At 44.0% G+C, this 15927-nt stretch overlaps 1 protein-coding gene across 1 annotated transcript in view; it reads right to left on the minus strand.

Annotated features, from left to right (window-relative positions):
• Positions 1–253: 253 nt before the first annotated feature.
• SFRP1 (secreted frizzled related protein 1) overlaps positions 254–15927 on the minus strand; it is a 47628-nt gene continuing 31954 nt past the window's right edge. The window contains exon 3 of the mRNA XM_023214494.2: positions 254–3799. Within this exon, the coding sequence (XP_023070262.1) occupies positions 3477–3799 (323 nt within the window). The 3' untranslated portion in view covers positions 254–3476. The remainder of the gene's footprint in view (positions 3800–15927) is intronic.

The following is a 15927-nucleotide window of genomic DNA, read 5'->3' on the forward strand; positions in this document are numbered from 1 at the left end:
ACACAGCCAGGAGAAACACTTCTGGAAGTTATTTCTAGGAGCAGATGGTAAATGGGGGGGGGGCGTGGGTAGCCTGTGGTGCCTCCCAAGTTCTCCTTCAGCCCACCCACACCCAGTTACCATTTGCAAGCTGTTGAACTGGGACCAGAAAGCATCACTGAAGAAACTGAAGAGGAGAAGGATACATGTGCTTCACTGGAGAAGGTGAGAAGTGTATGGCTGAGTGGGAAAAAAAAAGTCACAGCTCACAGTATCATTGATTAATTGAGTGATTTTAGTCAAGTGAATATTGATACATGGCTGAAAAAGCATGAAAATAAAATGAACACGTACGGGAATTACTATTAACATAAGCGATAACATCAAAGCATCTGGTAAAATGCAGTTAAAAAAACAACACAAATGAAATGGAATGTAAAACATTTTCACAGTATTCAAAGCTTTTGTAGAGACTTAGGCTCTAAAAGAGGAGTACTACAGGAAGAAACTAGAGGAAACAGGAATTTCATCCATGTCCTGTGTATCTGCTGGTGACAGGTCAGAACGGCCAGTATGTTATTTCCCTGCAGGCTGCCTAGGGTGCTCTCCTGAAACAGATCGCCTGAGCCTCCTGCAGCTATGAAGTTATGACACAGCAACCGGCTACTCGGAGTCTGATGAGAAAAACAGATTTTAGGTTTGGGAAATGGGATTGCTGTAATTCACACATCCAAATGCAAACTGGAGCTCTGATTGAATTCTGCCCTGGGGAGAACTTGGTGCTAACCCACAGGCACCAAGAGCCAAGTGTTACACAGGATATTTTAAAAATAAAATGTTTTTGGAATCCTCACCCTCCATGCTATCTTCTAAGATAACTACAAATATTCTTCAAAGATTTAACTGAGTTCTGCCAAGGACCTCCCAGGACTCTATCCAGAATGATTATTGTAAAGCTTTACAAATCCCACCTTGGCCCTAGTGATAATTAGCAAATCACATGCAGACCTCCTCTCTCGGAAACCAATGACCAGGCCAATCAGTCAGCACATTGGTTTTGTTAGATACTTTGTGGAGAAAAACAAAGGTTCGTGAGAGTGCAGCTCTGGGCCTACAGATAGCCTCCCTTTTGGTTCTGAAATTGCTGATGTGATAGAGACAAAGCTGCTATGGGTCTAAAACCTTCAATAAAGTAACAAAGTAACTAACGACACTCAAGGTCCTGGGACTCTGAGGAGGTGGTAAAACCTGCAGCTGCAATTCACATTTCCAATTCATTTTGAGCTATTTCTGAAGCTGTTGCTTCCTACCTGAGAATTCCCATTTAGAGAGCTGCGCAGCACAGTCACCTGCTCGTCTGTATTCTGTGGTAACTGCTAATGTTCCAGGTAAACCCCTCCACTAAGGACTCTGCTGCAGAGAGAGGGCCTGGTTGCATGAGGCACTTTGTCAAAAAGAGCAGATACATATGAGCACTGAACTCTTGAGTGAATCAAACAGAACTAAGACCCATATCCATGCACTCAGGAACTTGCTCTGAATTTCAGTTTGACAACAGAAAAGCAGAATATTTCTAATTAGCTAATATATATACACATTGTTGAATCATCCAAAATTACAGGCAAATCACTTAAGGTCCCCAACACTTTACAACGAAAGGTCAGAGAGAACCCCACAAAAAAAAAGCTGTTAAAAGAATAGGATCACTAAGTGTGACAGGTTAATTATATCAGGATAACTCTCAGGTAGGTAACTAGGCGGGCATGCTGCTTTTCATACTGGAATCTTCAAGAGTTAACAGAATCTACCATCCTTTCCTCTGGGTCAGGCTAGGGCCGCAGGGGGCCACTTTACAGCCTCACTGCAGCATCCTCACTGGGTATAAGCATTGGCCCAGAGGGACAATCATAAAAGTCCTCAAAGTATTGCAGAGAATTGAGAATCCGGCTTTGGGGGAAGAAATTAATATGCATTTTTTAGAACTACTTCCTGTACATTGGACAAAAGAGGTAAGTTGTCTAAGTGAACTGGCTTATATACATCACTGATTAAACATAAGGGCTTTAAGAAATATCTCAGGGCACTTGCGAAAAACTGCAGAGATGTTTTGCTTTTGAAATTCTCTCACTGGATGGGGACACCCCACCCATGTCAACTTTCTGTCTGCAGAAATGAAAAAATATATATGTAAAAAGTGCAGGGGGACAGACAGGCAGACTGTTCTGAATTTCTTTGATCTATAGGTAATCAAGTTCAAAGGAACTGTTTCTTTACAGGAAAGAAAAGAACGGAAAGCTCTGTGAGTTTTGCTACGGGGTGTTAGGTTCTACGGCAACCAAGGACTCTTTAGGAAGGAGAGCCACACAGCTACACTACCAGGGAAATCCACCTCCCTTGGCAAATGCCTACGGAGAGCTGCTCCTCTGGGAAGCAGCCTCGGACGGATCAGGAGACCTTGCTCTAGCACACCTTCTAAATGCTCAATGGAGACTGTTTTAAACCCTTGAAAAATAAGTGGATGTTTTTCATTGTTCTTTTAAAAATGCGAAAAGGAAAAAACATGAGATTAGAATCCTAAGCTCTTCACCCAATTTCACAATTCACCCTGACTAGCAATTTGCTGGACTGTTCTAAAAATCTTTTTCATTTGTTTCTTTTTTAACTATGTGTTTTGAAAACTACAGCCTTCTCAGCCCGAAAATCGTCGTCTCTCTCAGGCTCACTGTGGTTTCCTTTTTCTGACACGAAGGCAGGTACAGGCTGCCCCTCCACATGTCCTGGGGATAAGATCATACCCTGGGCTCATAGGAACCAAAACTTTGGGGCATCTGAGACTGGCTGATTCAGATCCAAAGGCAATCACACGGAAAGACTGTGGGCAAAGCCGGAGATGTCTCTCCCCCGGTGGTCCCTTTGCTGTCCCCCTATTACATAATGGACTTGCACTTCTCCTCCCTGCACTTACCGCTTTCTGGGCTTGACCTTAATTGTAAGTGTGGTATGGGTCTGTTTCCATTTAAAGCAGACAGAAAGAAACTACTCTGGACCTGAAAGCAACGTGACTTGCCAATTATTAGAATTTTCTAGTTGAAAGGCATAGATCAGCCAGTAGATCCACACCAACAAGTTGCAAAATGCAGTTTTTGCTGCTGGCTCTCACTTTCTGCCCAATCCCCCTTTTTGTATTTTAGTGACTGCATCGCTGGTGGAAGTGGTTTGTCACCTCCTCCTGTGCAGTGGCTGCTGCTCCATACTGTGGATCTTAAAAACCTTCCTAATCTAAATGACCCTTGCCTTACCTGGCCATGGCTACCCTGGGGTTTGGAGCGTGGCTATGGAGGGAAGGGAGCGGGAATGCTGCAAGAACAAGCTGACCGGATTACAATGTCCACTACCGACAGGCGCAGTGCGTGTGTGTGGCCCACAGGATTCCCGGGGCACTGTCCCCCTGCCCCCACCCCACCCGAGGCTCCCTCCCCACCCCGCCCCCGTGAGAATCACTTAAACACGGACTGGAAGGTGGGGCACTCATGGTTTTTCATTTTCTTCATGAAGTTTTTGAACTCTTTGTTTTTCTTGTCCCACTTGTGGATGGCTGTCAGCAAGTACTGGCTCTTCACCTTGCGGCCCATGATGAGGAAGTGGTGGCTGAGGTTGTCCAGCTGGTGGCAGGGACAGTCGGCCCCATTCTTCAGGTACAGCACGAGCTTCTTCAGGTCCTTCTTCTTGATGGGCCCCAACTTCAGAGGCTTCTTCTTCTTGGGGACAATCTTCTTGTCACCATTTTCTTTTTTCACTTCTTTTATTTTCATCCTCAGTGCTAGAGATAGAGAGGACAGAAGAAAAGAGGGGAAGAGAAAGCATTTAGAACACAGATTTTCTTTTTTTGAGCCTCCAAGTGATTGTGTTTTATCATTTTATTTTATTTTTTGCTTATACTTTCTTCCTTCAAATATATATATATATATATTTAATTTTAGATTCAGGGGCACACGTGCAGAGTTGGTTTTATGGGGATATGCATGATGCTGAGGTTTGGGCTTCTAATAATCCCATCGCCCAAGCAGCAATTACAGTGTCGGTCATCCTCCCTCACGTCTTTTGGACTCTCCAGTGTTTACTGTAGAACAAAGCTTTTCATCTAGAACAATGACCCAAGTGTACAGCTGAGGTGGAGGAGAAAATGAAAGGCAAGTAACAAGTCAAGAAACCGGCAGTTTTATCCATAAAAACCAAGGTCTGTAATCCCAGCACTTTGGGAGGCTAAAGCGGGTGTATCACCTGAGGGCAGGAGTTCAAGACCGGCCTGGCCAGCATGGTGAAACCCCATCTCTACTAAACATACAAAAATTAGCCAGGCACGGTGGCAGGTGTCCATAATCCCAGCTACTAAGGAGGCCGAAGCAGTTGAATTGTTTGAACCTGGGGGGCGGAGACTGCAGTGAGCGGAGACTGCGCCACTGCACTCCAGCCTGAGGGACAGAGCAAGACTCCATCTCAAAAATAAAAATAACAATAAAGGTCTCAGTTACCCATTCTGCCACTACCTCCACCCCCTATTCTGTGATATCCAGTGGTATCTCTCTGTAATGGCCATCGGTACCAGGAGATCCTCAAATAAATTTCAAAACTAAATCACATTGCTCTTTTTAAAAATACAATGACTCAGAATATCATGCACTGCTTTAAGAGAAAAAAGGGTCCTATAACCCAATTTAATCCACACAATCTGATGCTATTGATCTCAACATTCAAAAACAAAAAACCCTGAGTGTTTTTGCTTTTTATTGTTGTCTTTGTGAAGGCAGGGTCTCACTCTATCGCCCAGGCTGGAGTGCAGTGTCTCGATCTTAGCTCACTGCAGCCCCAAACTCCCGGGCTCAAGCAATTCTTCCACCTCAGCCTCCCAAGTAGCTGGGATTACAGGCATGCACCATCATGTCTGGCTTTTTTTTTTTTTTTTTTTTTTTTTTTGAGACGGGTCTCACTATGTTGCCCAGAACTTCTGGACTCAAGAAATCCTCCCTCCTCAGTCTCCCAAAGTGTTGGGATTACAGGTATGAGCCACCATGCCTGACCATGAGGGTTTCTTTCTGTTTGGTTTTGTTTTAAAGAGCAAGTTACTGGTTTAGTATTTTAACACTGAAAGACCTACAATTCCTTGAAAATTGAGTCCTATAAAATGACAGGCAGAACTATGTGTGTGCACTCAGCAAGGGAAAGTTAAAGATTGCTTCAAATGGTCATGCTTCCTGCATTAAACATCAACGTCCAACCACAGCACGGGAGAAATCAGTTTCTACTACTGGGTCTCTATGATGGTAGGATAGCAGGTACTGCTAGTATCAGTCAATCACTAATCAACCACTAATCCCCACTGACAGGCAGTACTAATCTTCTGCCAACTGAGAAGACCTACACAAAATCCAAATCTACTTTGACACCCTGGCTGATTAGAGCAAGTCCTGGTGAAGTCCTAATTGATAAATCCAGGTGATGAGCTCTCTTCAAATCCAATATGGTACCAGGGCTGCTTCTGTTCTCAACTCCCAGGAGAATGGGAAACCGGTCCATTCACCAGCTCTGCTTTCTCTTTTCTCTGTCCAAGTGGACACTGAATTAACAGTGTTAACCTGTGAGCCACATCCTGTAGCAGTGGCTCCACAGGGGCTACTGATGAAGATAAATGAGCGTGGACGCGCTCTATAAACAAAGCAGACTGAACACACAGTGTCGCTGGTACAATCAACTCCCCTTTAAGACTGGCCAACCCCAGATATTCCCAAAAGAGTTGGAAATCACTTTCTAGGTGCCAGTCACCAGGTAATTTGCATATCCTCTGAATTCTTTTTAATAGAAAATTACCAAGCCCCCTCTTTTTAATGACGCAAGGCTTCCACCCACACATCCTGTGGAAAGTCTTGAACCTGAACTAAATTACAGTGGCTAAGAATTATGAAAGCATGTGACCTGCCAGAACACATGCTAAGTATTTTCCGTGCATTTTCTCAAGTTAATTCTAACAATTCCAGGAGGAAGGCATAATTATTTTCCCGTCTAATAGATGGGAAAACTGAGGCATAGGGGGTTAAGTTGGCTTGCCTAAAGTCACTAATCCTAAGTTGAAACCCATGTCTAAATGTGCACTTTTAATCTGGATGTTGTCCATGCTGACTCTATGGTTCCAAAATTCTTTAGAATGAATGGCAAACTTGGAGTACTGATTAAATAGACCAAGAAGATCATGGAGAGGAGTTCAGACCCTCTTCCCAGTTTCACCTACATTTCAAAATGACTTCACTTATGAAATGGCAAAAGAGTGCTTCCTGGTTGAAAAAGACTTCTCTGGCAAAGGAGAAACTGCACTTCTGAAAGCTTTATTATTTAATATTTTAATTTATTTTATTTATTAGAGATGGGAGAAATCAATACACACTCCAGTTGACAAGGCAGGCACCCTCTTTTCTGCAGAGAAGTGAGCCATCATAATACAATACCCACCACGTGCTGGGCTCTGAAGATGAGAATGGGATATGTCTATCTATGATTCCTTGTTTAATACTCCCAGCAACCACGTTAAGAAGGCATCAATAGTACTTTATTACAATCAAGAACAAGGACTCAGGTTAAGTAACAACAGCATGAGGCCACAGTCTGTAAGAGACAGAATCAGGATCAGAAGCCACACCTAACCCCAAAACCACTCTCTCCTGCCATACATACCACAACCTGGTTAGAAATGATATTGCTTCAGTGGAAACTATTTCACTCTTCTGATTGTGTTGCTTTCGATCACAATTCAAATAAAAAATTAATGTTCCTTTGCCATGACCATGTAAAGGAATGTAGTTTACATAGGTGGGGGAGCAGTGAGGGAGGAGAAATCAGAGTATCAGAATGTATTTCACATTAGATTTTACTTCTTGTCTTGCCACTTGGCCCCTTTCTTTTTTGAGGTGGGGAGAGCAGGGAAGAAGGCACATATGGCCAGAAATTACTAACATCTTTCTGTCTTTCAAGGGTTTGTTTTAGGGGTGCAGATTACCAACAACCTGGTTAGAAGGTTGAATCTGTTGAAAAGATCATGAGCTGTCCCAGGTGGATTTTTCCTCGTGGGTGTGTGTGCAGACTCCCACCATGCTGCATCCCACGGCTGCTGGGGCGAGGGCAGGTGCTGGCTCAGGAGCAGCCCGGAACTGATCACCACCACCCCATCCCATCGTGCTCACAGGGCCCCAGTGATGTTGCCCATGGGCTGAATTTGCAATGTAAATGGTGGTAGTGGACAAACAGAAGCCCAGAAGGTAGCAGCTGGGGCAACCACTGGATACAGTCCCAGGTCCTGGGTTCTTCTTTGAGTCTCAGTTCTCTGTCTGTAAAGTGCAGGGCACCATACGACTGCAGGCCTGGTGGATCAACCATCTGAGGAGCCCCTGCTGGGTACTTCCGAGAGACAGCAAGGCATATCTACAGCACTATCCCCACCCTGTGCTCCCTCCATGCTTCCCTCATTGGGCTAAACTACCACCTTGGGCCCTGGATCTCAGTTCCCTGTAACAGCTAGACCCTGATCTAAAACCAAACAACAAAATTTAAAAATTATGTGTTTTTTTTCTTAAGCAACAATTTCAACATCCTCCAAGGGTAAGACATGACTCCCACCTAAGCATCGCTGCCAGCAAGAATTCAGAGACCCAGAAACTTTGAAAACTCAAAATTTGAGGCTGCAACAAGGGCTGTCTGGGTCTTTCTCGGGAAATCTTAAAATAATCCATTACATTTGAGTAGGTCATTATGCTTTCATTCCACCTGCAGTCACACAAACCATTTTTGCTCACAACTTATACTTCCTTGGTAGGCTCCCCTAAGAAGCCTGGCCCTATTTGGGAAGCTGAAACGAGAATGAGGAAGTCATCACACACCATCCCAAACCCTCACATTCTTCAAAGCCGTCTCTTCCTCCTGACTCCCTGCTTCTACAAATGGTGCCTCCAACCCTCCCAAGCCTGAGACATCCTATCGATGACTTTGAACGTAAGGCAACCATTGGCCCAGAGCCAGTCATTTCATAACCAGTCCTGTGGAATGGCTGTAGGAATCCAGGAAGGGTCTGTGGGGAAAGGTGGCATGGGGTTGCATTAGGAATCAATCTATAACTCATCTGAGTGCAGATGATAGTAGTAATGAAGGGTAAAGTACAGAGAGAAAGAGGGACACCAGGGAGCACCTTCGTCAGGTGAAAGGAAGAAGAGTTAATGTAAATGCCATGAGAGGCCCCGCTGGGAAACCAGGCAGCCCAGTGTCATGAAAACCACAGGGTCCATTTAAATGGAGGAAACACCCGTCAACCCTAAGGGCCAAAGAGCTTAAGAATGAGTCTGAAACTAGACCACTTAACTGAGTGATTAGGGGGCTATGGCAACCCATAGGAGGCCAGGATCCAGAGTGGTGAGGGCAAATTCCAGAGAGCAAAAATCCAATGGGAAGGGAAAAGAAGACAGAAGCCATCTCACCAAGCTTCCGGACTGAGTGTGAAGGAGCATTCCCAGGCACACTAGCCACATGGATTAGACTGAGCACATGCAATCATTCCCACTCTTCTTGAACTCAGTTTAAAATTATAGTCAAAAAAACAAGTTACAAACACATGCAAGAAAAGTGATAAAGGAAACAAGATCGTATCAACAACATTTTGTATGATAGAAAGTAAATGGATGGTAGAATCTAGCTTAAAAGGGAGAAGAAAAGCTAAAATGCAGACAGGGATGCCAGTAAAGTACAGAGAAAAGAAGAAAAAGAGGGACAGACAGGGACGCCAGTAAGAAACAAGCCCATCTGCACAGCAGGTCCCACAAATGCTCCTGAACTGGGGCCCCTGGACACTCCTGAACTCCATCACAGAGGCTGTCAATGTTGGAATTGGCAGCAAGTTCACATAGGGACACTCAGACCCACTCCCCTGGGCCTTGAGTCCAGGTGGCTGCCCTCACCAAGTCCAGCAATAGCCATGGGCTTCATTCCATACAGAAGGCCTGTAGTCCCAGCTACTCGGGAGGCTGAGGTAGGAGAATCGCTTGAACCCAGGAGGTGGAGGTTGCAGTGAGCTGAGATTGCACCACTGCACTCCAGCCTGGGTGACAAAGCAAAACTCCATCTCAAAGGAAAAAAAAAAGAAGGCCTGAACCTGCAGACAGCCTGCGGCTGGGGTATACTAGACACAGAGGAGGACAGGACAGGGTGCTGCTGTGTGAACACCGAAGAGTTACATGAACGTCTGCAAAGTGAAGAATGAGACACTCGGGTCTTAGAACACTACATTTATATGCCTGTGTCAGAGGATTGGGTGGATTTTCTCTAAAGAAATTATTAGGCTGTTGAAAAGTAGTCGCGGTCTTTGCCATTACTTTCAATTGCAAAAACCATAGTTACTTCTGCATCAACCTAAGAGTAGTTCAAAAGAAAAGACCTATGGGCCCTCCACAAAATTCTCCAGTGAGGCCCAACAAATCACAGGCCCTGCATGTACACAAAGAGATTCCAACTTCGTGTCTTGCTGTTAAATTCAAATGGACAGTCAAGGTCTGGCAGGTATTTAAGGAAAGCCTCCAAATGTGAATGGCAAAGACCGAACATTCAAAACAGAAAAGGAAGAAAAGGAATTCAGAGATAACAGAGACAACGCAGGGAGTATTAAAAAAAAAAAAAAATTCGCTTTTTGCCTTGTTGCACTCCTAAAAGCAAGATGGGTCACAAGTGGCTCTCCTGGAGTCACCCAAAAAAATCAGGCCAGGGTTCTCGCTCTTATCATTACGGCCTCAACATGTGCTGCCAGTGTTTCCATCAGTATGCAGAGGAGGTAGGCTTCATTAAGTTAGACTAAGTGAGCTTCCTTGACTGGATTATCCAGCACATCCACCAAATGAAAGAAACCATAGTAGCTCCCTGTACATAAAATAAAAATTAAAAAAAAAAAACTTAAAAAATTGGTAATATGGCCAGGCATGGTGGCCCACACCTGTAATCTCAGCACTTAGGGAGGCTGAGGCAAGCAGATCACTTGAACCCAAGAGTTAGAGACCAGCCTGGGCAACATAGTGAGACCCCATCTCTTCCAAAAAAAAAAAAAAAAAAAAAAAACATTAGCCAGGCATGGTGTTGCATGCCTGTAGTCCCAGCTACTTAGGAAGCCGAGGTGAGAAGATCACCTGAGTCTGGGGAGATTGAGGCTGCAGTGAGCTATAATTGCACCCCTGCACTCCAGCCTGGGTGAGAGAGTGAGACCCTCCCTCAAAAAAATTGTTTTAAATGATAATAAATTAGATAAGACTTTTGTATTCCTAAAACAAGAACAGAAAGCTATTAAAAGGAATGTTCAGAGACTAGGAAAGATTACTTGGAAATTTAAAATATAAGAAGAAATGTATAATTCAAGACAAGTAAAAAGATATAAAAGAAAGGAAATAAATATGCAGTACACTACATGGCTCAGCTGCAAATAATATTTACACAATTCTAATAAATTAAACATTCAATATTAACCAAAAGTGTGATATAACTATATTGGAAAGATAGTATAAAAGAGATAAATCTTTAACTTCAATAACAGAAAATCAATAAATAATGGTTGTAAGATAAGGTTGAAGAGGCCAGGCATAGTGGCTCAGGCCTATAATCCCAGCACTTTGGGAGGCCAAGACAGGTCGATCACTTGGAGCCAAGAGTTCAAGACTAGACCAGCCCGGCCAACATGGCAAAACCCCATCTCTACTGAAAATACAAAAATTAGCCTGTGTGGTGGCATGTGCCTATAATTCCTGCTAATTGGGAGGCTGAGGTAGGAGAATCGCTTGAACTCAGGAGGCAGACGTTGCAGTGAGCTGAGATCACACCACTGCACTCCAGGCTAGGTCACAGAGCCCAACTGTCTAAAAAAAAAATGTTTCAAGAATATTTTTAAAACTTTTTTTAAAAGATAAGGTTGAAGAAATTTCCTGAAAAGATGAACGAAATGACAAAGAGATGGGAAATAGGGGAAAGAAAAAGACAGAGAATCAATCCAAGAGTTTCAACACCTGAGAAAAGGGTATTATATAGTAAGAGAGAACCAAGAAAACAAATGGGAGAAAATACCAAAGAAATAATACAGGAAAACTTTCCAGAAATGAAGAACATGAGTCCTCAGGTTAAACAACACCCAGCTCAAAGAATCATGACATTTAGAAATATGAAGGACAAAAAGAACTCTTAAAATCTTCAAGAGAAAAGAATAGACATCTAATACAAAGGATCAGTATCCCAGTTGCACTGGATTCATCAATACAGACACTAGAAGCTGGAGGATAATGAATCAATGTCTTTAAAATTGCCAAAGTTTATACTGGGGCAAGCTATCAATCAGCATGCAAGAGTAGAATAAAAACATCTTCAGGCATTAAAAGGTTTTAAAACATCATCTTCCATGTGTCTTTTCTTAGGAAACTACTCAATGATGTGCTCTACAAAAATGCAGAATTTTTTAATTTATAAGATGTATTATTAACCAGGCACAGTGGCTCACACCTGTAACCCTAGCACTTTGGGAGGCCAAGGCAGGCAGATTGCCTGAGTTCAGGAGTTCAAGACCAGCCTGGGCAACATGGCAAAACTCTGTCTCTACTAAAAATACAAAAACTTAGCCAGGCATGGTGGTGTGCACCTGTAGGCCCATCTACTCGGGAGGCTGAGGCAGGAGAATTGCTTAAACTCGGGAGGCAGAGGCTGCAGTGAGCTGAGATCATGCCACTCCAGCCTAGGCAACAGAGTAAGACTCTGTCTCAAAAAAAAAAAAAAAAAAGCATTATTAATGTTACTTTTGATTGAAAAGCAATAATTGTATACACTTATGGGTTACAATGTGATGTTCTGTATATAAGAAGGAATGATTAAATCAAGCTAATTAGCATGTCCATCATCTCACTTACCTATTTTTTAAAATGCAGAATTAAACAAGACACAGGATTCAGGAAACCAAAGGTCTAACCTAAGAAAGGAAAAGGAAGGCTTAGGATGGTTTTTCCAGAACAGCTGTGTGGCAGGCTGTGATGTGCTTGGATTGAGGGATGCTGAGAAGGCTGGAGACATGTGTGTGTCTGAGAGGGTGTTTCAGAGGAGACTGACACGTGAGTCAGTGGGCTGGGAGAGTAAGATTCAGACCTCAATGTGGGCTGGCACCACCCAATCAGCTGTGAGGGCAGTCAGAATAAAGAAGGGAGAAGAAGATGGGTATTCAGCTTGTGGAGTTTCCGCTGTCCCTCCCTTCCTAATAATGGCTGTTTCTCTCCTTCTGCCCTTGCACATCAGACTCCATGTTTTTTGGCTCTAGGACTTTGGAGCTTGCACCAGTGGCCTCCTGGGGGCTCTCAGGCTTTCAACCTCAGACTGGGGGCTGCATTGTTCTGAGGCTTCTCTGGTTCTCCTGCTTGCAGACAGCCTATCGTGAGACTCTTCCGATCCTGTGAACCAATGCCCCTAATTAACTCCCTCTCCCATCTTCTGTTGGTTCTGTTTCTCTGAAGAATCCTGTCTAACAAACAGGCATAAAGCTCCATCAGCCCAAACCAATGGCAGGAAAGAGAAATCAGGCCGATTTCCTGATGCATATCTGCCAGAAAGGTTGGGGCTGAATTCATAAGATGAACATAAGTAACTGGGCGAATAAAATGGGGCAGTTACTATCTCCAGGAAAAACAAAATGATGTAAAAGAAAGGAAATAAATATGCAGTACACTACATGGCTCAGCTGCAAATAATATTTACATAATTATGATAAATTAAACACTGAATATTAACCAAAAATGTGATATAACTATACTGGAAAGACAGTGTAAGAGAGATAAATCTTTAACTTCAATAACAGAAAATCAATAAAGAATGTCTAAATATTAAAAATAAGAAATCAAATTATAAACATGTTATTTATTTGCTCCAGTTTGCTGAATATGAAGAAATCACTAAAATCCTTGAAAATTATTACTTCTAGGTCATAGGAACTAGAGGTGGGAAGGGAACTGCAGCTTTTGTTAAAAACCTTTGGTTCCAATTTAACCTTTTAAACTATATTTATTTTGAATCAAAAATTTAAAATTTAAAAAACTTACTCTCTAATAAAGAATGTCAGTATATATAAAACATAAATGAACCACAAAATGTCAGATCATGAAGGAAATACAGAGACTTTACATCTCCAGACCCTTCACCCTCCATTCAGCTGGAGCAACTTGGCTATAGTTAGGACTTCTTAAGGGTTTTGAGGCCGGGCGCGGTGGCTCAAGCCTGTAATCCCAGCACTTTGGGAGGCCGAGACGGGTGGATCACGAGGTCAGGAGTTCGAGACCATCCTGGCTAACACGGTGAAACCCCATCTCTACTAAAAATACAAAAAACTAGCCGGGCGAGGTGGCGGGCTCCTGTAGTCCCAGCTACTCGGGAGGCTGAGGCAGGAGAATGGCGTAAACCCGGGAGGCGGAGCTTGCAGTGAGCTGAGATCCGGCCACTGCACTCCAGCCTGGGCGACAGAGCGAGACTCCGTCTCAAAAAAAAAAAAAAAAAAAAAAAAAAAGGGTTTTGAGTAAGAATTCTGCTTTCTCAACCAGCTTTTTGTTTCCTTTTTTTTTCTTTTTTGAGAAGGAGGAGGGAGGCAGTCCACTGATTTAGTCAATCCCCATCATTTTTCAGATAACAAAATCAACTGGGTTAGAATGCGAATTATTTACTTAGAACTGGAAGATACATTAAATCAACCGATGCTCAAAAGTGAAGTCATTTGTTAGCTTTGCCTGGAACCTGCTCCCTGCCTCTCTGCCCAGAGCTTTGTGTTTTATACGGCAGTTCCTCCAGTAGGAGAGCAAGAGGGGATGAATCGGGGCCTAGCAAGAGGGGATGACAGGGCAAGTAGTTGGATCGATTTTTTCCAAAAGGTGCTGATAATAAAAAATCACCCAGAGGCAGATACCAGACCACACACTCTGATTCCTAAGAGACTTGCTTTTTCCCTAAATTGCCTTCTCTTTCAGAGGGGCCTAAAGTTCCCAAAGAGACAGATGACCTGAGAAGTAGAGGGCAAGTTAGTCACAGTGAGACTGGCAAACTCTTTTTTTTTTTTTTTCTTTTTAGACAAAGTTTTGCTCTTTCGCCCAGGCTGGAGTGTGGTGGCAGAATTTCGGCTCACTGCAACCTCTGTCTCCTGGGTTCAAGCAATTCTCCTGCCTCGGCCTCCCGAGTAACTGGGACGACAGGTGCACACTGCCATGCCCGGCTAATTTTTTGTATTTTTAGTAGAGATGGGGTTTCACCATGTTAGCTACGATGCTCTTGATCTCCTGACCTCGTGATCCGAGACGCAAACACTTTAAGAGACAGGATCTCGCTCTGTCGCCCAGGCTGGAGTGCAGTGGCGCCATCACAGCTCACTGCAGCCTTGATCTTCTGGGCTCAAGTGATCTTTCAACATTAGCCTCCTGAGTAGCTGTGACTACAAACATCCAGCACCACATCCGGCTAATTTTTTAATTTTTGTGTAGAAACAGGTTCTTGCCACCTTTCCCAGGGTGATCTCGAACTCCTGAGCTCAAGTGATCCTCCCACCTCAGCCTCTCAAAGTGCTCTCAAAGATGTGAGCCACCATACCATTCTGTAAACTCTACAGAGCGGCTTAGCCCAGCTTGGTTGATTGGGAAGGGCCCATAGACAGGCACCCCAATGCACCAGTCCTGTGGGACTGCTCCACCCCTCCTACCCCACAGAGCCTCCAGGTGGAAAAGTCTGTTCATATACCAAAGCCTCACTAAACCGTGAAGACAGAGCACCGGTTTCTGCCTCCCAGCCCCAGATCACACATGTCTTGGGTAAGTAACCCTGAGGCCTGAGGCAGAAAGCACCCTCCCCAAGTCCAATTGTGCAAATGAGATTCAGTAACAGCATTTGGCTGAAAGCAACCACAACCTCCTTCCAACACTCAGCAGAGGTCTGGGCACCATGGCGAGCTGGCTTTGCGGCACTAGGGCCCAGATAAGTCCTACTGACAATGGCCTTGCAATGGCAGCTTAACAGATTCCTCTGTTCCCAGCAGGAGCCGATGTCTGGCATCATTAATTCGTTTAGCAGAGAAAGGGGCTTGTGCTTTGTCACAGTAACTCAGCGTCTTTCCCCTGACCACAAGCCACATGCTGCATACTTAGATGCATTTGCTGACTACAAGACATACGTTACACACAAGAAAAGAAAAAAACTAAACTAAAAGAACAAGATCCAAAGCAGATTTTTTTTTCTCTCATCTCCAACAAACAAACAAACAAAAAATAGCAGATGTGGAAAACGCTCCTGAGTGGCTCATTTGGGACAAATTATTTAAATGAAGTTGTCCTGTTTTCCGGACCCCAGACACCTTGGGAAGGTGACCAGGCAGGAGAGTAGAGATTGCAACTTTGCAGAGCCCTTTCCCCAATACTCACATATGAACACACACACGCAAGCTCGTGTACAGATGCGCACACACACGCCGGCATCATCAATGCATACACACCAGCAGAATCAGTGTCAGTCATCCAGAATCCTGTTGCTAACTGCTTGATTTCCTAGATTGTGTTAAATCCCCACTGAGTTCAGCTAATGGTGCAAAATGAAAACCCCATTCTGAGAGCAAAATGTTGCCTGATGTGGTTTCATCTGGGAAGCCACGCATCTTGGGGAGCAAGGGCTTGGGCCTCAGAGTGGATCAGAGAAGAACTGGGGCCCCTCCCCTTCCCAGTGTGCACCTTAGCTTCTTCCACCCCCAGCCGCCCCCACCCCCCCAACCCCACCACCACCCTGCGCTGAAGGGAGAGAGAGAAGAATAGAAGAATCACGTAAATAAAGTCCATCACTAGGATTGATAGAATCTTGGCTCTGAGTCCAGGCAAACCTGCCAAGGCA

The sequence above is a fragment of the Piliocolobus tephrosceles genome, chromosome 7, assembly GCF_002776525.5.
Source record: "Piliocolobus tephrosceles isolate RC106 chromosome 7, ASM277652v3, whole genome shotgun sequence".
In the NCBI taxonomy this organism is placed as follows: domain Eukaryota; kingdom Metazoa; phylum Chordata; class Mammalia; order Primates; family Cercopithecidae; genus Piliocolobus; species Piliocolobus tephrosceles.